This window comes from Achroia grisella, unplaced genomic scaffold (genome assembly GCF_030625045.1).
Source record: "Achroia grisella isolate CSIRO2021 unplaced genomic scaffold, CSIRO_AGI_Agris_v1 utg2770, whole genome shotgun sequence".
In the NCBI taxonomy this organism is placed as follows: Eukaryota; Metazoa; Arthropoda; class Insecta; order Lepidoptera; family Pyralidae; genus Achroia; species Achroia grisella.
In genome coordinates, this window is record NW_026712764.1 from 130,414 (window position 1) to 157,508 (window position 27,095).

The following is a 27,095-nucleotide window of genomic DNA, read 5'->3' on the forward strand; positions in this document are numbered from 1 at the left end:
ATGTAATTGTAGAGTTAGTGATATTATATATAAAGTTAGTGATATTTTTTTAATCATAAACATGTCTAGAAAATGAAATATGTGAAATTAAAAATAAAGTTTTAAAAGAAGGTGAAATGAAATATATCATACGCGCTATCACCCGCTATCACAAAAGATAGTAAAATGCAATCCCTCACGATTGCTCGTGTAGGTTAAATCGCGTGAAAAAACGTAAAGGCAGCTAATACAGATCTGTCTCACTATTTTTTTTATCTATATATTTCAGTTTGATCTGTATAAAATTACTATATATTTAGTACAAAGTCTTGTAAGTGAATTGAAGAAATTTCTACAGACATTTGTCACTATGGGCTATCTAACCTGACCTATGTTTCAGTAGCTTATTTATAAAATATATCTGCACTTGAAGAGCACAGTTCAATGAGTATCAACATATGTCGAGCAATTACACGCGAGTGACTAAGGAATAACCCTTAGCCAGGGAATAGAGCCGGTCTTTCTAGGTATCTTTGCCTATATTGCACATACTTTCTTGTGTGAAAGAGCGTACGTGTAAAGGCAGTTAATTTTGATAATACGGTACATATTAACACAGCCTTTTCTTCTAATTCTTTCAGCAGCTAAATTATAAAACCTATATCTCCACTTTATGAGCACAGTTCAATGAGTATCAACATATTTAACACAGTTACACGCGAGTGTTTTACATCAGCCGGGACTAGAGCCGGTGTACAGTTCTGTAGTGGTCACAAGCACAGTGGCAGCAGGGCCGCGGTCAGACTGCACTCTTCACCAGTGATTCGGTGGCCATCAGTAGCATTTTGAACTGCCGCGCGAGCGCATGCCCCGGGTTCGACTTTAGGAAGGCCACGATCTGCTTTTGCAGCTCCCGTATGACTACGGGTAGGTGCTCGCGGGTGACCGGACTCGCGGTGTCTAGGTTCATTACCGCTTCTTCTAGGTACCTGTAATAATTTAGAGTCGTATTAATATAGGTATCTATAGACCGATCTAAACTGGTAGAGTAGCAAGGTTTTGGATGGTAACGTGGCGTAGAGAGACAAACGATTAACTTTGGAATACTAATGTCGGTATTCTCGTCAGGTACTAGACTAGCGAGGTGACCAGTGGCCACCACCGGCAGCGGGTACTAGAGTAGGAGAGTAGGTGAGACCTGTGCTTGAGGTGGGTGTCGCGCGTCATGTCGGCGGCGAGCTGCTGCACGAGCGACAGCAGCACGTGCTGCTTGAGGTGGCAGGGCGGCGCGAACACGGCCGCGGGGTCGGCGGCGCGGCACGCGGCCACCACCAGCGCCAGGTCCGACGCAGACAGCGCCAGCTGGAACGCGCCGTTCACGTCCCCGCTGCTCATCAGCGACTGAATTTGGGCCACTTGCATCTGGGTACATTCACATTCATATTAATTGTTGAAATAGTTGAATCATTTATATAGATATTTAAAAAACATAAAACGGTTGAAATATACTCTTACATATAAATAAATAACAGTATTTGAATTACACATAATAAAATAAATTATAAGAACCAGCAGATACACTGATCCGGCTCGAAGGATCACTAAATCACTTAAACGTTTTTTTTTTATTTACATTAAATTACTAACAATCCCTAAAAGAGATGTACAATGAACGAATTCTATGAAAATGATGTGTTAATGTTTCTGAACAATTTGAATGAAAACGAGATGGATAGATGCGAGAGGGATAGCCAGAGGAGCGACAAGCGAACATTGTCCGCTTTGTTGTCAGAACAATAACTCTGATTATGCTAACTCCGCATACATGTGGAATGGAGGTGTTTTGTGATCTGCCCTCTCTACCTACCCTCTAATTTGTGTCTAACTCTACTGTGAATATAGATATAATTATAGCAACTGCGACAAAAGGTAAAAGATTATACTTGTAAGAGATAGGGTAAAGATTCTTGAACGCAATTCCTTGTTACGTTACGGTGCGGTCTCTGGAAGGAAAGTATATATAATTGCAAACATAAAATTGCAAATATCTGGCGTTCTACTTAATGGATAATTATCGTTAGTTAGGGAGTTGCAAAACTATGACTTTCACAATTTAGATGATTATAAAGATGGATACACGTGGTGAGCGTGTGTGTACGCACGTGTTAACGTGTCATGTGTGTGTGTTCGCGTGTGTCAGAGTGGCGAGTGTGTGTGTACGTCCTTATCATGGCCTAGAGACGTGACGGTGTGCCGCTCATTTGTTTACGTCTCTCTCCTCGCGGCGAGAGTGCGTGCACGCCCGTTTGCATGTAAGTGTGTCGTCGGTATCGGCGTGGCGCGTGTGTTTACGTCTCTGTCAGCGTAACGAGTGTGTGCACACATTTAAAGACGTGGTGCTTGTGTGTGTGCCCGTGTAAGGGTGGCGAGTGGATGCGTACGTGGTCGGTGTGTCAAGTGTGTGCACGCACCTGCCTGTCGGCGACGGAGGAGGTGGCGGGGGTGTGCGGGGCGGCGGGCGTGTGTGCGCGCGACATCTGCAGCGCCACGCCACGCGCCTGCTCGCGCCACCACGACAACTCCTTCTCCAGCACCCTGTGACATACGGACGCACATATTACTTATGTCAAACCCCTACACGACTAAATATAGTGTTAGGATCTTCTACTTCCTTGTGCAGTGCATACAGTGCAGCACGAGCAGTCTAGCGTCGTGGCTCTCGTGGGAAATACATCATAGCGTGCCGCTCCAGCGCTGCACGCAGCGATACGTACGTGTGCGCGGTCTCCTGCAGCGCGGCGCTGAACTGCTGCATGGGAGGCTGCGCGGAGGCGGCCGCGAGTGCGCTGGCGTGCCGCTCCAGCGCTGCACGCAGCGAAGCCGTCGCTGCAGCGCCGCCGCGCTCAGCTGCTGCGCGAGCTGCCGCTTCCGTATTAGCTGCGACTGCATTTACGATTGGGATATTCAGTGATTTTGTCAAATGTAAGGCTGTACATGGAAATAAATACATAACCAGATGACATTCACCGAGCTGTAAAATATGACATAGTAGGTATGAAAAACATTAGCATTCCATGCAGTGCGGGTGCAGGGTCCATCGGGCAAAGAGGGAAACTCCGAACAGTTCCCGGGTATAGGTTTAAAGGGCTCCTCTGTCGACCTACGCACGCGTTTACGCTCGCGTTTCTCTATTCTACCAGATTTTTATTCTTGTAATCTTTGTTCTAGTTTTAGCTAATTGGACATTGACTCACATTCTTTGGTACCATTCTGGAAGGCGTTGTTGATCTGCCTGAAGATCTGCGCGTGCGCCTTCTCCATGACGGGCACCACGCTGTCGAATAGCGCCGTCCGGAACGAGTCCCGCACCATGTCGGCCAGCGACGCAGCCACCGACGTGCTCAGCCGGTCCATTACCGTCTGCACACGGCACAATCACTAATCTTAGTCTTAATCAATATATTTAAAATAAACAATATATTTGGATTAAACAAATGACCCAAAATTGTAAGTAAGAAATTGCAGAACTAAGGTCAAAGTGGGCCCTAGAAAACATAGTGCGGTGTAGTGTCACGTAGACGTGTAGTGTGATGTAGGCGACGCCAGGTACACGTGTAGTTTGGTGTAGGCGGCGCCACGTGTAATGTGGTGCGGTGCTACGTGTAGTGTGGTGCGTCACCATGTATGGGCGATACTCCGTGGGTTGTAGTGTGGGCGGTATTACGTGTTGTGAGGCGTAAGCGGTACCTTGCTGTGGGCGAGTTTCTCGATGTTGTCTCGCAGCAGGTGGTCGGTGGCGGTCAGCTTGGCGGCGAGCTCGTGCTGCAGCGCGGCCGCCAGGGGCTCCAGCGCGCGAGCCGCGCCCACACCAGCAGCTGTTGCTGCTCGCGCACTTGCTGCTTCGCCTGCGCGCCCGATGCGGTCCCACCTGCACCAGCACACATACACATATAGACCATATTAAAATACAGTAGACATTGCTGCTCTATTATTAAGAAACACTAATGTAAAATATATAAAAAATGGACTGTCTGGGTACCTCCCTTAAGTATTTCAGTCTCTGAGTAGATTGTTTAGTAAGCTAGGTCTCGCTTGAAAGGTGAGATAAGGCAGTTAGATGCGCTGGGCGTGGTCGTGCAGCGCGGCGTCAGTGCGGCCCGCACGTGTACGTACCCGTCGGCGAGTGCTGCCTGCACGGCGGCGGCGGTGCGCTGGGCGTGGTCGTGCAGCGCGGCGTCAGTGCGGCCCGCACGTGTACGTACCCGTCGGCGAGTGCTGCCTGCACGGCGGCGGCGGTGCGCTGGGCGTGGTCGTGCAGCGCGGCGTCAGTGCGGCCCGCACGTGTACGTACCCGTCGGCGAGTGCTGCCTGCACGGCGGCGGCGGTGCGCTGGGCGTGGTCGTGCAGCGCGGCGTCAGTGCGGCCCGCACGTGTACGTACCCGTCGGCGAGTGCTGCCTGCACGGCGGCGGCGGTGCGCTGGGCGTGGTCGTGCAGCGCGGCGTCAGTGCGGCCCGCACGTGTACGTACCCGTCGGCGAGTGCTGCCTGCACGGCGGCGGCGGTGCGCTGGGCGTGGTCGTGCAGCGCGGCGTCAGTGCGGCCCGCACGTGTACGTACCCGTCGGCGAGTGCTGCCTGCACGGCGGCGGCGGTGCGCTGGGCGTGGTCGTGCAGCGCGGCGTCAGTGCGGCCCGCACGTGTACGTACCCGTCGGCGAGTGCTGCCTGCACGGCGGCGGCGGTGCGCTGGGCGTGGTCGTGCAGCGCGGCGTCAGTGCGGCCCGCACGTGTACGTACCCGTCGGCGAGTGCTGCCTGCACGGCGGCGGCGGTGCGCTGGGCGTGGTCGTGCAGCGCGGCGTCAGTGCGGCCCGCACGTGTACGTACCCGTCGGCGAGTGCTGCCTGCACGGCGGCGGCGGTGCGCTGGGCGTGGTCGTGCAGCGCGGCGTCGAGTGCGGCCCGTGGTGAGCCCGCGCCCGCACGCAGCAGCCGCAGTTCCCGGGACTGACACGACACCAGCTCTGTCACACACGATAACCGCCTTCACATGTACGCTTCCCTCTGATCGATCCCCCGTCCCATTCAAACGGGGATCGAAATTTCGACGGCCTGAGCCGAAGTTCAAACCCCTAGCGGTGCCCTCAGACTAAACTCGTATCAGTCAGGCGGTAATTGGCCTTCAGCCGCGCCATAAGTCCTTCCTTTGGTTTGGAGCGCCATTTGCACCCACCCCCCATTGCCCGGTGATGCTGTAAAGGCCAGTTGCGGCCAACAGCATTAAAGTAATCCGAAAAAAAAATAAGATATTTCACGCGCAGAATTGACTTTCACGCAAGAATATACATGTTAATGTAAGCATGTGTTGATATTCATTAAACTGTACTTATCAAATGAGGATGTAAATTTCATAATTTAGGAATAGACTTTCACGTAGAAAATAATGTGTAAATATAAAATGAGAACGAGAGAAACGACGCGGGCAACCTACTTGCACATTCTCGCGCCCTTGTATGTGCTTTTGCAGCCATTTTCAAATAATTGTTAATACACTTAAAATGCCGTTTTGCAATACTTATAAAGTGCTACTGTTTTAAATTTAACGCGGCAATTATTTATACGTATTATGGGACACAGTCACCTAGATACATCAAAATAATAATTGCATTTAATAATGTCTAGTAAGACAAATTCAATATTGTCTACTAGGCACTGCTGTATCTAAACTGTGTCACCCCACCTTACATTTTCCTATTGTTATTTAGTATATAAGATCATTATTTCTATGTACACATTGTCAGTTTATCATCATATGTAATATACATCGTCTCGACCAGCAACATCTTATTATTCACCCGCAACAGTGGTGACCCCGACGTGATCTGGCCGACGGGAAAACGACGAGATCAAGCAAGAGATCTCTGGCTGACGGCATCCTGCGCACCACCAACGAACATTTCCACCGGCTTAGCGGGTCTCGGTACGGAAATTCAAGAGGCACAAAAATCGTTGGCTACACTGCGCAACAAGGAACCCTGCCATACTACTGACCGCCATATAATACTGGCCAGCTGTTCAACTCATCACAACGTTAACAATGGCTCGTCCTATGCCATTAACAGGAACAAACATGCCTAGCACACCGGGCATGTCTGCCACTAGCTGTATAGACATCGCTGCAATAACCGTCACAGAGCGGTTACCTGAGTTCTGGACCACGTTTGTGGTTTGCACAATTTGAGGCAATAATCGCACCTCAAAAACAAGGCGACGAATATAAATATAATACAGTAATATCCAAACTGCCAAAAGAGGTCGTCCACCAAGTCAGCGATATACTTACAAATCCACCACCAGAGAATAAAAAGTCATTAAAGACAGATTGATCGACTGTTATGAGGAGAGCGAGCAAAGACGTTTCCACAAACTGCTCGCAGAAATGAACCTGGGAGATCAAAAACCGTCCCAGTTATTGAGGAAAATGAGAGAAGCTGGTTGCGGGAAAATTAATGAGAATACCATCCGACTATTATGGATGAAGCTTCCTCCATCAGTCACAACCGTTTTAGCGGTTACTGAGCAATTGACGCTGGACAAATTAAGCGAAATGGCCGATCGCATACATGAAAATATGCGATTTAATACAACACTGCAATCAACAGGCACCGCTGACGTAAATACGGTCACACACCTGTCTTCACAAATCGCGACGCTGCAATTAGAATTGCTGCATACGCGAAAATCGATCGCGACACATAAACCGACGCAGCAATTTCCGATCTAGATCAAATTCACGCCGTCAGTCAGCGCATAGACAGAGTAATAATTAATTATCATCGTAGATTTAAAGAAAAGGCATATAAATGTGACCTGCCGTGCTCCTGGAACTCATAAAAGACAGCCGTCGGAAAACTAGGCTCAGCACAGAACAAGGCGGAACTCTGTGCTGTTCATCCGTCTAACCTCCTAGCTATAACCGACTCTAACAGTCGACGCCAAAAGCAAAAATCTGTGAATAAAAAACAAGCACAGACCAAAGAGAGCGCTAGCGAAATCAAATTATTCGCCGCAAACAATTAATATGAGCAAATGCGAGTTCTTCACAAATGAGTTAGATTTTCTTGGTTATCATATAACGAGCCAAGGGATGAAACCAACGCAAGAAAAATGGCAAGCAATCGACGAGTACCCTAAACCCACGACAGTCGAAGATTTACGTCGTTATTTGGGTATAATGAATTTTTATTGTTACTAAAGTGCATAATATCTTAAATTTTACAGTTAACTTTTATAAATTTTTTTTGTGTGTAATATATATATATATATATTTTTTTTCTCAAAGGGGGGAATATCTATGGGACACAGTCACCTAGATACATCAAAATAATAATTGCATTTAATAATGTCTAGTAAGACAAATTCAATATTGTCTACTAGGCACTGCTGTATCTAAACTGTGTCACCCCACCTTACATTTTACTATTGTTATTGAGTATATAAGATCATTATTTCTATGTACACATTGTCAGTTTATCATCATATGTAATATACATCGTCTCGACCAGCAACATCTTATTATTCACCCGCAACACGTATAATTCAATAATATCAACAACAAAAAAATCAATTTAAAGGAAAATCAATTACATTATTCGTACGTGCTATGGCGCGTGAAAATGCGAACAAAAAAATAGTTAAATGCAATCCCTCACGATTGCGCGCGTTACCTCCCCGCGCTAAGAGTAGCATTGTTGAAATCAAATTACACACATGTTATCAATTTAGATACATATTTTTTATCAGATATATATTTGCATGTGTGAATTCACTATAACAACATTGTACATTGTACATTACCGAACATGTGTCTTTGTCTTGTCATATATCATTAAATAGTATAAAACAAAGTCACTGTCGCTGTCCGTCCCTATGTATGCTTAAATTTTTAAAACTACGCAAGTAGTGAAGTGGTAATTTTAGACAGACTGATTCAAGAGGAAAGTTTATATGTATAATTTATTTATTTATTAAAGGAAAACCAAGGCTATTCAAGTACATCTTAAATAAAATCAATATATATGTCATAATAAGCCACTGACAGGCTTTCACTAATAACAATAGACTAATTCTTAAAAAATTTACATCACTACGTATAAAGGCATTATAAAGTTAACAGAGAATATGAAATTAATTAATAAGAGTACAGTAACAAATAGTAAATTTATAGAAATATATACATATACATGATTTTCAATAATAATTAATTGTTATATAATACATGTACATTAGGTAGCTAGTGTAACAATATAGCATTAGATACACTATTGTGCTGGGCCAATGTCTGTAATAATAGTTTTGCAAATAAATAAATATTTTACCTGTGAGTTTGTCTATTTTGTGCTCGAGTTGATCGAGTCGTTCAAGACGAGCCCGGTCGGAGGGTGAGGGCGCTATGACGGCCCCTAGCGAGTTATTTAGCGACTGGCTACTTGATTTCTCGCTGGAAGCCTTCCGCTGGTTAGCTTCTGTGATCTGTGCCAACGAGATCTGTGGCCACGACGTTTCGCTGTCTACACAAACAAAAAATAGTTCACTGACTATATATGACGTATTTATTTCAGTAAGTATAATTGTGTTAATTCCTTTAGAATTTATAGATATGTTACATACGTAGTATAATAAGTAATAGTAGTAAAAGTTCATTACTTCTTCTTCTTGTATTTATTTAAATAAAGATTATTTCTTTATCTATTTTGGATAATTTTAGTTACATTGTACATTTAAGCAACACCAAAAATAAAATGTAAATGGCGCGCGTGATTCGGTCTTTCGGAATTTACTCGCCATGGCATTTCACCGGAACGGACCGTGCTTTTTGTGTACGTGAGTTTTAGATAAAGGATTTGGTCACCGTTGCGTGGCGTAAATTTCAAGAACATCGCAAATTAAGTTTACTGACTGTAGAGTTGCAGAATTTTCCAGGCTATAATATCCGTATCTGGTTTCAACAGGATGGCGCAATTGCCCATACCTATAACATCGTTATATCCGTCGTCGGTCAACTTTTTCTTAACAAAGTGATATCTCGAAGAGGACATACCTTGGTGACCATGAAGTCTGGTTTTCAGTTCAATGGACTTATTTTTATGGGAATGCTTTAAGGTTAAGGTCTTCGAAACAAACCCGCGGTCAATTGAACTATGAACTTAAAGAAGACATTCTACGAGAAATGTCGAGCATTACAGGGCTTACTTGCCGCGCAGAGATGGAAAATTTTACTCATCGTTTACAAGTATGCCAAGAACGAAACGAAGAATATTGTATTGTATGTTGGACTCCAGTCTCCGCAATTAGCCTCTCATTCGGGCCGTTGTGCGTGCAGAGCCAGACTACTAAAGTAGCCAGCCAAGCTCCTCATAAAAGCGCAGAAGACTCCAGGTGTCTTCACAGGCTTCACGGAGCGACCTCACCGTTCCGAGGATTTGTTTTCGTTGTGGGGCTACTGCCGTGCACTCCAGGATTACGTGAGCCGACGTTTCTTCAGCTCTAAAGCAGCCCCGACAAAGGGGACTGTCTGTGGCATCAATTGTGTATAAGTGTTTGTTTAAGGAACAATGGCCCGTTATTGTCCCTATCATTATTTTAAGGTTATGCCTATCTAGATTAAGTAGGTGTGTTGTTAATCGAAACGAAGAACATTTGGATGACGTGATATTAAAGAAATAATTCCTCTTTTCTGTAAATTACCACGCAATAAAAAATATTTGAAACTGTACACAGTTTGATTTTTATAATTGTTTTAAGTTCAATATATTGTAGGCACATCCTGTATAAGTATAAAGTCTTGGTACGTACTGGAGTGCGTGAGTACGGCGGGCGCGGGGGCGGGCACGGCCGCGGGCGGCGGCGCGGCGGGGGAGCCCGCGCCCGCCTCCCCGCCCCCGCCGCCGCCGCCGCCCCCGCTGCCGCCCGCCTGCTCCGCCTCCTGCGCCTCCTGCGCCTCCTCCGCCTCCTCCGCGGCCGGAGACTGACTCGACTCCTCGCCCTCCTGCGCACACACACACCATTCTATATTCACTTATTTTATTCGAATAACCAAGGCTATGCTTTAGAGAAAGTACGAAAGTGGCACCGGTGTAGGAGAGTTTAAAGAGTAATCGTCTGTCGTGATATGGGCATGTAATTCGTAGAAATGAGGAGAATATTTTAAGGAAGGGAGGAAATAACGAGATGACTGCGAACAGGAATAAATAGAAGAGAAGAACGTATTACACCGACCACAAATAAAAAGGATAAGGAAGACAAATATAATTCAATCAAACAAGCCACTTACAGGTTTTCACAGACAGAAACAACGTAGAAAACGTAAACGTACGTACACACAACGTAGGTGTGTGTGTCCTAGATCATCATCAGATATCAAAATTACATCAATATACTAATTAAAACATGCAAAACGAAAAACATTTTATACCTATAACAGAAATTACATCGATTGTCACTAGTTTTAAGGCTTCATTGATTACTTCTCTTCCCTATGTGGCTGTTATTGAAGTCTGTAGGATGGTATTATATAATAAAAAGAGACGTGCCATGTCCTTGTAGTAGTGGTCATTGTGCGCCATGATCTGCTGCACCTCCCGGCTGGGGCTGGAGCCCCCCGAGGCGGGCTTGTCCGCCGCCGCAGCCCCGATGCTCGCCGTGCCCGCAGATGCCTCGCTGCAGGTACCTGTTACAGTATCATCACTGTTACTACCAGAAGTCGAACAAGTTGACGGGCCGTCGGCTTAATATGCGATACGCGTCGCCAATATATATATGGACAAGACTATAGACGTATATATTTGACGGCCTCGGTGGTCGAGCGGTTTAGCCTTACTTCCGATGGTCGCGGGTTCGACGTTCGTTTCGGTTACGGTTACGGAGCTCCCTAACATCCCTGCTTCATAGTCATTATATTAGTCATCATCATGATCATAGAATGGTCATCCATTCTCCAGGACGTATTGAATAAAAAGAAGAATATACGTCTGGTTTAGCCTCCAGTATTACCCGTATGAAATTTATAACCTGTTATACATCACATAAGCTATATTACGGTAAAGTTTCATCAAAATCCTTTCAGTAGTTTTCTCGTGAAAGAGTAACAAACATACATTCATACTCAGAAACTTTGCGTTTATAATATTAGTAGGATACCTCCGATTGAAGAGCGCGGCTTCCCACCAACGTCCGGTGTGGCCGACAACGGCGGATCGTCCTCATCGCGTTTACCGGGCGAACTGAAACATATTTAATTGGACTGGCAAAAAGGTAAAACAGATAAAACAGTACTTGGCAAAAAGGTAGTAAACATCTGATAGTAAATATTAGCATTATAAAATAACAGGATCACAGACAATCTTGGTAAATGAATCTACCAAACTATTACTAAGGGGCTGTTCAAGTATTACGTAAGCAGATTTATCACAATTATTTACCCCTCATCCCCCGTTGTCAGCAAAAGTAAGCAAAGCTCTTACCCCTCCCCCCATGCTTACGTAAACATTTCTCAATTAATGTATTGTTTTTTTAACAAAGACAATGTGAGGGTTGCCATTCGTGTAAAAAAGTAAATTACGACCGATGACGTAATCATCATACAGACTCCCCCACCCCCATGTCATCCAAAATAAGCAAAGAAAAGACCCCCCGCCCCCCTATAGTGCTTACGTAATACTTGAACGGCCCCTAAGGGTAAAGCTGTTATATCTTATCATAAAAAGAAATGTACCAGTTGAGTTTGCTACTTCTTTTCAACAGAAATAGTTCACTGAACTATTAAGTTGTTCGGAAAGTAATTTCGTTTTTTCCTGGCAGAGGATTTAGTTGTATTTTTTTGCACGCAGTTCACACTTAAGTCGTATAATTTTTATATGGTTTTAGAGCTCATATAGCAAAGCTTATGTGTGATAAATATCAATTAATTCTACGCAGTAGTTTTTGTTTTTTTTTTATAACACAGGGGACAAACGAGCATGCGGCTCACCTGATGGTAAGTGATTACCGCCGCCCATGAGCACCCGCAACACCAGGGAAATTGCAAGTACGTTGTCGGCCTTTTAAAAAGGAATAAGCTCTTTTCTTGAAGGTTTCAATTTCGTATCGGTTCGGAAATACCATTGCTGAAAGGCGATTCCACAATGTGGTTGTGCGAGGCAAAAAGTTTCTAGAAAACCGCACTGTGGAAGACCGCCATTCATCCAGATGATCAGGATGGTATTGCAGTTTCTGGCGGGTGGTACGGTGGTGAAACTCAGCATCTGGTATTAATCCGAACAATTCCTCAGAACACTCCCCGTGATATATGCGGTAGAAAATGCACAGAGATGCAATATCACGCCGCAAAGCCAATGGGTCGAGTCTGTCACATAGACGTTGATTACCAATGATTCTGGCTGTTCTGTTCTGAATGCGCTCAAATGGAAGTAGCTGGTATTGTGGTGCTTCCGCCCAGAGATGAGAACAGTATTCCATGTGCGGCCGGATCTGCGCCTTGTATAATTGCAAGCGATGGGCCGCCGTGAAATACCGTCTCACTCTACTGAGCACACCAAGTGGTTGGTGCTCTTTTAAATATGGAGAGCGATAAGCAGCATTTTCGACATATCTTACTGTTTTACTACAGAAAAGGCAAAAATGCTGTTCAAGCCAGAAAGAAATTGACCGATGTGTGTGGAGGTGTGTTAGCAGTATGCCTGTGCCAGAATTGGTTCGTTAAATTTCGATTGCTTTGCCTTGCTATATGAGCTCTCAAACCATATAAAAATTATACTACTTTAGTGTGAAGTTCGGTCCAAGAATACAATTAAATCCTTAGTCTGGAAAAAACGAAATGACTTTCCGTACAACCTAATAGAAATAAAATAATATACATAAGAAGTGGATAGTGTGCTACATGAATATCTGATTTTTTAATTCGAAATTTAAAGTTTAGATATTAGTGATAAAAGTTACTACTCAATTTCTTTTTTTTATTGGGGTTTTGGGCAACTATTAGGTGCTAAGACCTGTATCTATATACAGGTATCAGTATTCTACATAGGTAGAATGTCGGTGTAGAATACTGATACATAGATCTATTGTGCTCGCCCTTTTTTCAAAGTTCGCTACCTAAACCCGTGTGGGACAAGAATTGAAGGATATTCTTAGGAGCAATAATTTTTATCTCCTCAAACATAAATGTTTCTATGTATTTATATCAGTTTTGAGTACTAGACCCATGACACAAGCTCTGCTTAGCTTGTGACTAGATGTCGCTGTGTGGAATGTCCTCAAAGTGTTGGTTCCGACAAGTTCACCTTTATTTCTGTATTTGTGCATTGAAGTTTTAATAAACAAATAAATTATGAGAAACAACTAACCTGAAAGCATCTGGCGTCATGAGGTTCAGCTGTGGGGGTGCGCTGGGCGATTCTGGACGCTGACCGATCAGACTACCCGGCTGGGTCTGCAAAACACAATAGCTGCCTTTACAAATACAAGTATACGTGTGAATAGACTTTCACACAGGAAAGAAAGTGCGAGCAAATGTAGATAAAGTGAACGAGAAAGTCACTGTCATGAAGGAGGACTACTGGCCGAAGGTGGTGTATCGGCGCTACTGTAGCAATTTGCCGTCGTTAGTGCCATTTATATTTATTTATATTACTACTAGGTGACCCGGCAAACGTTGTTTTGACAAATAAATTAAAATAGCTATTAAAAATAGTGGTTGTTAAAAGAAGGCTGAAAATTTAGGGTTGTAAGTATTTGTAAAAATTGGTGGAATAATAAAAAAAAATGTTTGAGGTGAATATACATATAAAATTTCATCAAAATCGGTCAAGCAGTTTCGGAGGAGTATATATACGAAACCTGTGATACGAGAATTTCATATATTAGACTGCACATGTATGTTAGTCTATAGGGTATATATAATATGAACCGACTATGGTTCTATATGCTTAAAAAAATTAAAAAAAGATATTATGATTACAAATCATATAATATATCATCACTACATAGTATAAAACAGTTGCTGTCGCTGTCTGTCGATTCCTATGTATGCTTAAATCTTTAAAACTACTCAACGGATTTTGAAGCGGTTTTTTTAATAGATAGAGTGATTCAAGAGGTAGGTTTATAAGTATAATACATGTACACCTGGGCGAAGTTGGGCGAGTAGTTAATTAAATTACAAAAGCTAATATTCGGTAAAATTTGTATTCGGAGTGAGTAATGTATATAAATATATAAATTGAGCCAGCTACCAAATTAAATAAAAACAAAATATATTTACATTTGCAGCGCTAACCTGAGACCTCATGAGCAAGTTCTTGAGCTGCTGACTCTGTTGCTGCAAGATGCTGGAGTGGATCGCGTTAGGAACTGCCTCCTGGGACGTCTCGTCCAGAGTCAGGTCTGAGAGACCTGTGAATCAAACATAATGTTGAACTTTACCGAGGTAAGCTTTGTATGATGTTGTTTGCTTGTGTGAAATATGTACCAGTAGAGTTTCTTGCCACTTCTTAATAGTTCTTTTAAGAACGGGCAAGAAACTTAACTTCTGGAAGGTAAAACGCATGAGCGGTATGACATGGACACAATTTTTGAAGTCCATGGTTAGGTTTACATATACATATAAGTGATGGTTACCACTTACCATCTGGTGGACCGCCAGCTGTTGTTTGGTATTCTAAATAGATAGAAAAAAGGTGATAGTGAATGAAATGATCATGATGATGGTGATAGTTCATTCTTAATCATAGATATCTTTTGGTTTATGCGTTGGCAACACTGCCACTTTAAAAAGTAAAGAAAAAATATGTTTCGTCGCCTCTTGTTGTTTGTCGGTCGTAAAGTTAATATGTTTTTTTCGATCGCATAATTATTGCAATAAATGTCGATTGTTGGAAATTAATTGTTTTGTGGATTATTATAAACTATTCATAAACGTTTAAAATTATAAATAAAAGAAAAAAGCAAGATAGTCATCTGCTGGAGAACACGTGTCGGTTTAGCGGTGGTCAGGTGACCCGATGCAAAGGGTAAGTTCGAACAAGTAGAAGCTCAGTCGAGCCCGTCTAAAGCTGAACTTGCAGTGCTTTTCAGCTAAATCTATCTCTCGTGCGCAGTATATACAGTCCACTGGTCGACTGCGTGTCTAGGGACAGGCGTTGGGTTTCAAAAAGAGTGAGGGTGGTGTCGTACGCGGTGTGAGCGGCGCGTGGTGCGGCGCGTGGTGCAGCAGCAGCCCCTCCTGCAGGCCGCGCGGCTGCACGATGTACAGCCGCAGCCGCGCCCGCCCCGCGCCACCCACCACCGCGCTCTCCGCGCCCGCCTCCTGCACGCACACACACACACACGCACACGACACCTGTTACTTATTATATGGCTACACACGACAATATTTATTTATTTATTAAAGGAAAACCAAGGCTATTCAAGTACATCTTAAATAAAATCAATATATATGTCATAGTAAGCCACTGACAGGCTTTCACTAGTAACAATAGACTAATTCTTAAAAAATTTACATCACTACGTTTGAAGGCATTATAAAGTTAACAGAGAATATGAAATTAATTAACAAGAGTACAGTAACAAATAGTAAATTTATAGAAATATATACATATACATGATTTTCAATAATAATTAATTGTTATTTAAAGAAGGGCTCACTTAGTTGGTGTCTCGTTAATTTAATATTATTACAAAATATATCTATATTAACTGTTTTAGATAGTTTATTATATACTCACTGAATACTCTGTATATAGTGACTGTTAATTAAATAAACCCGCATCCTTAGTAATATCTTTTTAATTAGAAATAAGAGCTGCCTGTAAGCGCTTTCACCTACATCTCATTGAGGTTGTACTTATATCAGCAACAGCCGAGGCAGCTCCAATTGACAACTTCATAAGTAATTTTCTTATTTCTTATTTTGTGTATTATTAATAATCTGTTCTGTTATATTGACAATAAATGAATTATCTATCTACTCTGCAAATTATTTGGAAAACAACCTTATATAGCGGTGTTCCGATAATATACTTTCGATAATTTAAATATGTTAGACATAAAAACTGCAATTCCCCTAATGCCCATAGCCGAAAGTAATCACTTATCATAAGGAGTACTATCCCGATCGTCTGGATGAATGGCGGTCTTCTACCGTGTTTTTCCAAAAACCTTTTACCACACAAATCCATTGTGAAATCACCTTCCAGCAATGGTATTTGCGAACCAATAGATTATTGAAACCTTAAAAAAGAGAGATTCTTCCTTCACAAAAAACAACGCACTTGCAATTCTCCTGGTGTTGCAAATGCTCATGGGCGACGATAGTCTTACCATCAGGTGATCGTCATCGTAAGCATCTTTTGCTCCCTTCCATGTGTTAAAAATAGAAATAAAATAATGTCGTTACATGATGTATATCGAAGTCGTCTGGGGAGTCTCGCGCGGTGCCCGTAGAGCCGTTTCTGTGGAACGGGTCGTCGCAACTCGACTCGCACTTCACTTGTTCCTCCTCTGCAAGGAAAATATACATAAGAATCATAACATGACAACTGGAAACTATATTTTGTGTACAATTTAAAACCCCTCCGATCGATCCCAAGTCCAATTCAAACAAGAAATGAAATTAGCCGAGACGAGGTATGAATCCCTAGCGGTGCCTCCATCCGCTCCATAAAACCATGCGCGGGTTTATAGTGCCCTCGGCACTCACCCCTTATCGTCCGGTGAAGCTGTAAAGGCCAGCTGCAACCAACAGCATTAGAGTAGTCCAAAAATTAAAAAGTAACAATTTAAAATATTATTATTTTGCATGGCATAACCTGGTGTGGATAAACATATGTAACTAAGTTTTCCGAAATAGTAGTTATTCTATTCCATGCATGCAAAGCTTTGCCAAAAGACATAGTCTTATGTTTAGTGGTATGGTTTTTTGAGATAAAAAATAAATTAATATTTTGTTATTACTAAATATGGTCCATTTGCCTGTATTAACAGTATACACTGACGGGGCACCAGAAAATAATAAGATGAGCATGTAATCAGTAGTGCAGCGTGGTGAATTCACACTCTTTTATTTCAATCTTCGAATTGCAGGATAAAATATATTAAAGGTCATTTATTTGTATAAAATTATCCAATTTGAGAGATTGGATAATTTTTGTTGGCTGGTAAACACGATTATAAAAGTTCATTAAAATCTATTCAGCAGTTCCAGAATTTAACCTGAACACAAAATCGTGACATGAAGTTTGTATATTAATATAAGTGTATAAGAATAATTTATATTATTTCAGGCATTTTTGCTCCTTTTATCAGTAATACAATTTTCTTAAGACCTATTACAAAAATATAGCATACCAGCATCAGCAATACAAAAACTCAGCACCGGATATGGAAGCAGAAACTCAGATATACTCTTGCAGTATGCTGTGGTATCGTCTATATCCCACGCCATATTCAGTACATAAAGACTCCTCGTTTCAAAGTCTGCCAGCACCAGGTAACTGGCGCTGATGTCCAGCATGGCCTTCAGGCCCAGCACGGGCTGCTCCGGCACCAGGGTAGGGGTGAACGTGATCGTCTGCATGCAGTTCCAGGACTTGCATGACCACACCTTTATCGTGGTGTTGTTCTCAGCGCCCGTCACCGCAAACTTCCAGAATTGGACGCTGTAAAAAAAATATTTTATGTTCTCTGGGCATAAAATCATAATTATGTTGAGTTGTGGTCCACCTTGACTCTATTTTGTATGTATGTAAATTGTTGTTTGTGTATTTTTGTCATTATTCTTGTGTCAATACAAGTCAATAATTGTATTGACACAATTATTGACTTGTATTGACACAAAAATAGAATAGAATTTCTATTCTATTTTATCCATACTAATATGAGCTGAAGAGTGTACTTCTAGAATTGGATGTTGTAAAAATGTTTACTATTATTTTGACTACTTATCTTAAGGCTGAACTATACTCAGAAACTTCTAGATTTCATTGTGGTTCTGCTTTTAAGAACTGGTCTCTTATTTCTTAATTAATTTTGTTACTCAAATAACTATTAATTTATTTAAATATATGATAATGTAATATCTGTATTCAAGTATGCAGTCGTCGGATATGATTTTCATTTTCAGATACTTATAGCCCAATTTACACTCAGCACGAGTGGGCAGGGAAGTGAGCAGCGCGAGAGTATAAACACGATACTTCCCATGCCATTGGCGCTACCACTCGCACTGCCCGTAGCTCCCTCGATTGTCGGTTTTTCGTGCGCGAGTCAAAGGACTGGCAGCGCGAGTGGCAGCGTGTGTTTACATTCAGCCCACTTGCTCAGTTGTCGCCCGTCGTTTTAAGCGGAAGGTAAGGAAGAGTCGCCCGATAAATAAGTATGAGGGCTGAGTGTAAACGACACTCGCTCACGTCAATTGAGTGTCACTGACGCGGCAATATTTCCGGCAGCGCGAATGGCAGCGGAAGCGGCTGAATGTAAACGTATCATAAGAATTTGTACAAAAGCTATGCATACTAATAGCATAAACTCACTCAGTGTTGTAGTTCTTGTGGTTGTCGAGGAAGAAGAGACAGCTGAGTGGCTTCCCACCGTGCGGCTGCCACTTGTGGAGGCAGCGGGGGCTGCTCTCGTTGTGCATGTACACCTGCAACGAATAAACACTCGGTGGTCTTAGCATACCGCCCTTACTTCCGATGGTCTCAGGTTCAATTCATCGCACGGCACAAACATTTTGTATTCATTAGTATTGTCTGTATCAGACTGGGTGTTGTCTATGTATCATATTTATTCGTATCCGTTAGGCAGGAGTTGGCCTTCAGCCGCTCTATAAGTGCTTCCGCGGGTTTGGAGTGTCATCTGCACTCGCCCCCTAACGTCCGGTGAAGCTGTAAAGGCCAGCTGCAGCCAACAGTATTAGAGTAGTCAAAAAAAAAAATATATTATGTTTTTACGAAAAACAAAAATATATCTATATATTTGTATCAGTTACCTTGTACCTATAATATAAGCTTTAGCTATAAAATGGCGCCTGAGATTATTATTATTTATAAGTATAATTAGTAAATCACGGGATCTTACCACGTTTTATTTTTGTTGAGTTCAGTGATTGGTTTAATTAAACAAAAACATAAAACGCGATCACAAAGTGTATTAAGACGTGAAGATACTGTGAGTATAGTTTGCCGAGATGAATATCAAGCAAGTTTCAATACTAGCAATACACGAAGACGTGTGACGGTAGACGAATATGTCTAGTATATAATAGATTTACGGGTAAACTGAAGAGCAGCGGGTAGAAGGTAATTCTACCCGCTGCTCTTCAGTTTACCCGTGATCATGGCCGTTGAAACACTGCCGAAATATCGCGAACAAAAATAAAACAAAACAAAAAACAACAATAAAACAACTCAATAAAAATAAAACGTGGTAATATCCCGTTATTTACTAATTATACTTATAAATAATGATCGCGTCAAACTTAAAACAGTATTATTATTATTTTCCTTTACCCCATTATTTATTTAGGGTTTATTTATTTAGTTCGTTTGAATAGGTTTGTTCTTAGGAATAAATACATAGTTTCAGATTCAGCTACAGTTTGAACATGTATATTTGAATCAATTTAGACATTTAACAAATATTAATAATCAATATTAATTATAATGATTCGCAATAATAAAATGCCAAAAGAAAATGTATAAACTCGTGTTGTAGTGGAGTAACTTGAACACTGATTAGAGTTCTTGTTTTTTTTTTGCAATAGCATATGCTGGTAGTCACTCTATTCTCTAAAATTGGAATTTAAATGAATCTGTATTATTGTAAACATGTACAACATTTATTTATAAAAAATACGAGCTGAGGCTCTTGTCAGTTTTCTCAAATCGAAATCATTGGTAGATCCAATGATTTCGAGATGAGAAGAACTGACGGTAGATTTGACATATCATAAGAGTCTGTAATAGACCTATATGAATAATTGCGAAAGTGTGTGTGTATGTATGGATGGATGTTTGCACCTGGAAGAACATGACGTATCCGTCTGCGGAGGCCGTGGCGAGCGCCGTCCCGTCGGGAGAGAACGCGGCGTCCACGATGGCCGCCCCGTGCTCCGCCGCCGTCAGCACGCCGCCCCCGCCGCCCCCCGCGCCGCCCCCACCGCCCCCCTCACCCCCCGCACCGCCCGCCGCCGCCCCCGACAGCAGCTGCGCAGAGCCCACGCCCTCCGTGGCCGACACCTGCGCCGCTATCACTCGTATGTTCCACATGCGGGCTGCCGGTTATACGTTCCATTGTAATATATATAATTGGTCCTGCGAGCCGGATTGTTGCATAATCGAAACAAATAATAACTTAAATGTTGCATTTAATTTCATACAGTTTTAGTTAACTGTTAAATATGACTTAAATGACCTAAAACCAATTTTTCTCTGCACAACCTGTGGTTGACTGGTAGAAAATGCCGTAAGGCGCTAAGTCCGCCATATGTACTTTTGGTACCTTGGTATTTTGAGCATTGAAGTAATATAAATAAATAAAAAATTAACAAAAATATCCTTTTTTATTACAAAAACTAACTGTACTAAATAATACTTCACATGTCGAATAAAAAGCATGTTTCCACATACATTGATTGTTATTATTCTATATCATTTTTTTTAAATAAAATTTAATAAATGTGGTAAATCTTGTTTGATACAAGATCTATGTTATAGTACACGCACAACGGCACAGGTGAGAGGCTAAACGCAGAAAGTAGAGTCTATATAACATTACATTACCTATATTGTAGTGTGTAGTGAGGAGCAACCGCGCGACGTCATCGTCAGGCGAGTCATCATCCTCGTCCGGTATGTACGGGCACCACACCACGCGTTGCGACCCCCCAGTTATACCAGTATCCTCCCATATTTCCGCCACCAATGTGCACCTGGTGGAGAACATAAGTAATAATAATAACAGCCAATTACAAAGCGTCATCTAGTCCTAAGCTAAGTACAGCTTGGGTTATAGGTATATACTGAAATAAATACTTTTGTAAATCCATGATATAAATAGTAAACACTCAGACGAATACAATCATACTCATAAATACAAATGTTTGGACTGTGCCACCATTGGAGGTGGCATGCTAAACTGCTAGACCACCGAAGCTGTTAATGGTAGGAAGTGAACCTACAGTATTTACATGGCATTACTAGGTTTTAGTTTCTTGCTTGTTCTTCTTGTGATGAGACAGTATTCCGAATGAGCGGTAGATTAAAAAAAAATGTGATGACTATTCTAAAGTGCTTCAATGTAAGTTTATTTGAATAAATGATTATCTATTCTATTCTATTCTATTCTATTAGTCTACTTTTTTTGCCATTTGGTCATGTTGATGTTACGTGACTAGTAGACGAATCTAACATAATTATAATTTATTGCCACATATTGTTGCCTTTCTTATATTATATTTTTATATATAAAAATTACATGTTACGTTGTTTGTCTGCAATGGACTCCAAACTATTGAACCAATTACAAATTTAATTTGCACATCATGTGCAATTTGATTCAACTTAAAAGATAGGATAGCTTCATCTCAATTTATAATCACAATATTATTTTATTGCAATTTAATTTAATATATAATGACACTGTTAGCCACAGCAATGCATGGCCGGGTCTGCTAGAACAGTATTATACATTTGCTAGTATATATATATACATGACAGTATTATACATTTAAAGTATGGATCATACATTTATATCTGTGAGAATTTTTCAATATACATGTAAGTAAAGAACAATATTGTTAATGTACCTTATTTCAGAGTCAATCACTTCAATCTCGTGGACATAGAAATTTCCCTGTTCATCAATACATGCCAACACTACTTGGCTTTGAATGTGGGCAAACGACAAATCTTGCACCTGAAAAAAATACAGTCATATTAGTATTATACTGGGACAAGATAATAGTTAAAAAATATGTAGCTTTTATTCTAATAATAGTATAAATGCGAAAGTATCTCTGCCTGTCTGTCGCGCTTTCACGCCAAAACTACTGAACCGATTTAAATGAAATTTGGTACATAGATAGTCTAGTATTTTTCTAGACAATGTGAGTCTGCAGTCCAGCCAGTGCATGACTTATCTAATGTGACACTCTGGCATTATATTAAGAAATTAACAGCATGCATGGCAATAGTTGTTTATGCACAGGATTTTTATTTGATGTGAGACACAGATACCTATATAGATATACAAGGAAATAATTTGCTTTCTTCAAAAGCAAAAAAAAGAAAAAAAAAAAGAAATTCAATTAAGTTATTCTTGCCAGTTCCTAATTGTATCTATATACTGAACTGGATTGTTGGGAATAAAATTATAATATAAGTATAGTAAGTAAATAATAACTAAGTAATAACATAACGAACAAGTAATAACTTCAATAGATTAAGTAGGGTATTAGATATTGATTTGTTTTCCGATAGAATATCTTTAGCGAGGGCCGTGATGAGCAATTCTTTGAGTTATAAGTATCGAATTGAATGTTACTTATATGCATTTCCATTATTTAAAAATGTTTGTTAATTTCAGCACATGTTTTGATTTAGTAGATTGTTATTTTTTGATATATGATTTTATGAGTATTTATGACACAAACACGGCCCACGTGTTAGTACTGTAATTTATTTTATATTACGTTTCTATCCGTGAAAACCTATAAGTGGCCGTTCTCGTTTAATTATGTTTATAACTATGTTTGTAAATAGCCTTGGTTTTCCGAAAATAAAATAAAAAAATATAAAAATTTGACGTTCATAAGCGGCTAAAATGTCTTACATGAATAAATTATTTTAGGATTTGAATTTAAATTTGAATGGACTCCGCCACCAAGTGTAATACCACCAATACATAGCTAGGAAGGGAGAGAGACCTTAAGAACTTTAAGATGAATTATACAACCTACCACTCCTTTCATACCCTTGATAAGGGCGCGTCGTTCCGTGCCAGGTTCAGGGTTGTACACCACACGCACCATGCCATTCCAGGACCCTGGGTTCTGGGGATTAGTTGCTGTAAAGGCAAAAACTCAGTTAACTATTAAGTGACATGTATCTTTAATAGTATTAGTTTGGAGGAGGCTATGCTAACCATTAAATCCAGTAGTATCCAAATTGTCTATATCTATACACTATACAGTGGACCCTTGGGTATCCAACAAACGTTTGGCAGTGTCGGACCATCGAATTTGTCGGATAATAGAGTGCTGCCTAAGAGTCCCCTATAGTCCGGATTTGTTTACAAAAGAGTATCTTGTAATCCGACAAATTACAGATCCAGTGATAAGATTCTATGTTATATATGTATGTATAGGCACTTTGAAGCATAAATCATACTTCATTATGTATGTCAACTACTAAAAGATTCATTACGATTTAAGCAGTCTAAAATATCACATTTTTCTTTAATTGTCAGTGTTTTGTGCATTCGCTTCTGAGCTGATACGTGTGAATAAACAGTAAACAATGATGTCAATATTGCCATCACCAAAAATTCAGTTAGAAATATAATTTGACATAGATTTTGTTTTCAAACGAGTTTTGAACTTACTACCCGTTAGATGTAAGTCAACTCTGAAGATCACAGACCAAATAATATACCAAAACTTGATATTCAAAATGTTTAAAGTTCTTTTCTTAATACTATTTCTTTTCAATGATTCAGACCTTCTAAAAATCTGTTCACTCCATTCATCCATTAATTTTTTTAAAACATATTCTTTATACCTTTAATAGAATACGCCATAAATTTTCCACTGATGTGAATGGCCAGCAGTTGTCCATGGTAGAACTTTGGTTCCCAGTTATAGTCAACCAAGTTCTTCAGTTTGACCTTGGAGCTACCATGGTTGTGGTTACCAGCATTTGTGGTGACCACAACTTCGGTGGCATACACCTCGGCGCTGCACACACCATCTCCCTCTGAGAAAGAGCTGTAGAACGAATTTTTATTTAATATTTTTATTACTCTTTATTGCATTTGTAACTTAATAAGAGAACATGCTAAAATAACATGGAAAGAACCATCTTCAACATCAAAGTTAGAGATAAGGTCGAACTCACTAATATAAGAGGAAAAAACCAAATTGACAGATGTAATCAGAACAATCAAGAAACTGAAATGGAAGTGGACAGGACATGCAATAAGAAGTAGGAAAAGGAAGGACCTAGGATGTCTTAGATTGGTATCCAAAAGATCAAAAACTGAAAAGAGGGTAACAGAAAAAGAGGTGGGAGGATGACATAAGAACAGTAAGAACAGTGGCTGGACCAACATGGAGGAGGGCGTTGGACAGAGGAACATAGAGTCTATTAGAGGATGCCTATGTTGTATGAATGATGTCAATGTCAATGATGTCTATTAATAATAATGTCAGTTTGTCTTATCTCTAAAAGAGATCCCTTCAACCTTACACAGTGATTAAGTTGGTAATTAGTGAGTAATAGTACTGCATGAGTGTTGGACAGAAATATAAATAGAATAAGAATAGAATAACTAGAGTATGGTAGAGTATGATAGAGTATGGTAGAGTATAGTAGAGTATGATAGAGTATGGTAGAGTATAATAGAGTATGGTAAAGTATAGTAGAATCTGGTAGATTATTTATCTTATTAACGGGGTCTTAACACAATCAAATTTTATGGCAAATAAAGATATTTACCTCTCTCAAGTCAGCTCATGACCACAGCCAATGCAACCTAGTCAAAATGTCGAGAGAGGTAAATACCTTTATTTGCTATAAAATTTGTTTGTGTTAAGATTCAGTTAGTAATATAAATAATGTATATTAAACACAAAAGTTTAAAAATAACTACTGATGAATCTGGTAGTGTCTACTTGAATATGGCTTTCAAAAACACAATTTGGTTTGTGATATAAACTAGAAGATTATATTAACTGTAACTGTTGAAAATTCGCATGGCAAGTGGAGGCGAGTCAGTTGTTTCGACATGTACCTCACTTATATATTATATATGCATTTGTAAGTTCATAGATATAGTATGTGTTACAACAGCCAGCTGTTCTATTAATTCGCTTAGCAAATCTGGCATGAATTATGACAATGCATTGTTTGCAAATATGTGACATATTTGATTCTCAGTTAGTCCAATACAATTTTAGTGGCTACTCAATAGAATATATTTTTTAAATAATAGAGAGTGATTACATTAAACTGTAAAAACAAAAATAACATGTTTTGGAACTGAGAATGAGAGCTGCAAATTTAAAGATTCCCTTGTTCATTGTACACTTAGTATAATATTAATTTCTTTGATAGATTGGAAACAATGCTATAATAAAAACTTGAGGGGACTGGTCTGTTTGGGTTATTAACACTGAGTAGACTATTTGCCTTTGTAATAGCATATGGTGGTCACTCTATACCACCAAATTTGAATTTAAAAATGAATCTGTATTATTATAAACATGTACAATGTTTATTTGAAAAGAACAGGCTGAGTTTTTTGTCAGTTGTTCTCATCTCGAAATCATTCCACACTAACGGTAGATTTGACATACCATAAGAGTCTGTAATAGACCTACATGAATAAAGATAATTTGAATTTGATTACACCCATACACAAGCTACTATAGTTTTCTTAAATAATGGATTTATGAGTTTTTTCTCATCACTGTCAAAAGAAAATTAACATATTGTAGAAGTGAGGATGAGAGCTGCATTTTAAGATTCCCCTATTCATTGTAGTTAGCAAAATCCTGATTTCTTTGATAGACAGGAAATAATCATTACATCCATATACAACTTACTATACATTGCATCCTACTTCTTGGTCTACTTGTATAATATGGATTTACATTTTCTTTAATTACAAATGTTCACAAAATAAATATCTTCTATAAACACATATATTATGTACTTTCTCTCTCTTCCCCACATATACATCACAGATTGTTAATAGTGCAAGCTAATAGCCTGATTATAGATAAACAAGGAAAAAATTGGAATGCTCACAAATCACTTATTAAAGTAATTTTAAATTAAATATGTTAAAACACTATTAACTGTGAACTGATTTTCATTAATCAATGGATTAATAATTGTTGACAATGCTGCTAGAAAAACTAATAAGAATTTTGTTTTATTATATGTATTACATATATTATGATCAAAAGAGAAATATAGAAAAAAAAAAAATTAAATCAATATGATTAATTTAATTATGGTAAGTAAGTCACTGTTAAAAGATATGTGATAATATATTTTTTCATATGATTATCAATTTTGCAGTTAATACAAATATTTTCTATAACAAACCAGCATTTGTAGTAGTCTGTGGTTTTTACACAATATAACTTTTATGACATGAAGTATGAATTCAGGAGGATGAATCATTTTGCAAAATATAGAAATATGTAATTATAGACTGACGAATAGAAATAAGAGTTTGGGCAAAGAATTAAGAACCTGTACAGTGAAAGGTTGATTTTTACTATATTTTGACATAACACACCCCTGAAAGAATTTTCAGTCTAAATGATACGCTGTGATCGATGTTAATCTCAATGTATAAATGACCGCTTTAGGTTATTCAATTTTTTTAATTCGATAGCGTATATCTCCAACTACATTATTAGATATTACACGAACAGATCATATCCATAAAAAGAATAACTGAAAATTAGTCATAAAATAAGTTATAATATAAGAAAACCTAAGTTGCAACCATGGCACTTACATAGTTTGAGTTGTATCCGACAGCTTCGGAAGCATTGTCATAGGTTGCATTACTTTCTTAATCTTTTAATTGCCTCATGAATTTTAATAATAAAGTCAATTTTAGATAACACTAAAAACTATCACAATTTTTAGCAAAAAATGCAAAATTGACGAAGCCGACCGAGATGAAGAATGCGTTTTGACTCACTTGCTGTCACTTGTTATAAGTTTTATAAATTATTCAGAACTATTGTCTTTTTTTACTACTGTTATCTCAATTTAATTAAATAAACGAAATATAAGTAAGTAATTAAATAAACTTTTGAAATT

At 39.8% G+C, this 27,095-nt stretch overlaps 1 protein-coding gene across 1 annotated transcript; it reads right to left on the minus strand.

Moving 5' to 3' along the window:
• Positions 1–311: 311 nt before the first annotated feature.
• LOC131843081 (enhancer of mRNA-decapping protein 4-like) lies at positions 312–26,942 on the minus strand. The gene is made up of 25 exons (XM_059191676.1): positions 26,785–26,942; positions 23,811–24,016; positions 22,991–23,097; positions 21,839–21,948; positions 20,814–20,962; positions 20,052–20,305; positions 18,564–18,676; positions 17,380–17,690; positions 16,430–16,533; positions 15,208–15,340; positions 14,297–14,427; positions 13,380–13,465; positions 11,176–11,258; positions 10,569–10,705; positions 9,832–10,024; positions 8,355–8,696; positions 4,776–5,000; positions 4,509–4,724; positions 4,153–4,279; positions 3,727–3,907; positions 3,234–3,399; positions 2,754–2,922; positions 2,451–2,574; positions 1,178–1,401; positions 312–968 (listed from the first exon to the last, which is right to left on the minus strand). The coding sequence occupies exons 1-25, from the start codon at positions 26,832–26,834 to the stop codon at positions 779–781; spliced, it is 4,131 nt and encodes a 1,376-aa protein (XP_059047659.1). The 5' UTR covers positions 26,835–26,942; the 3' UTR covers positions 312–778.
• Between the last annotated feature and the right edge of the window lie 153 nt (positions 26,943–27,095).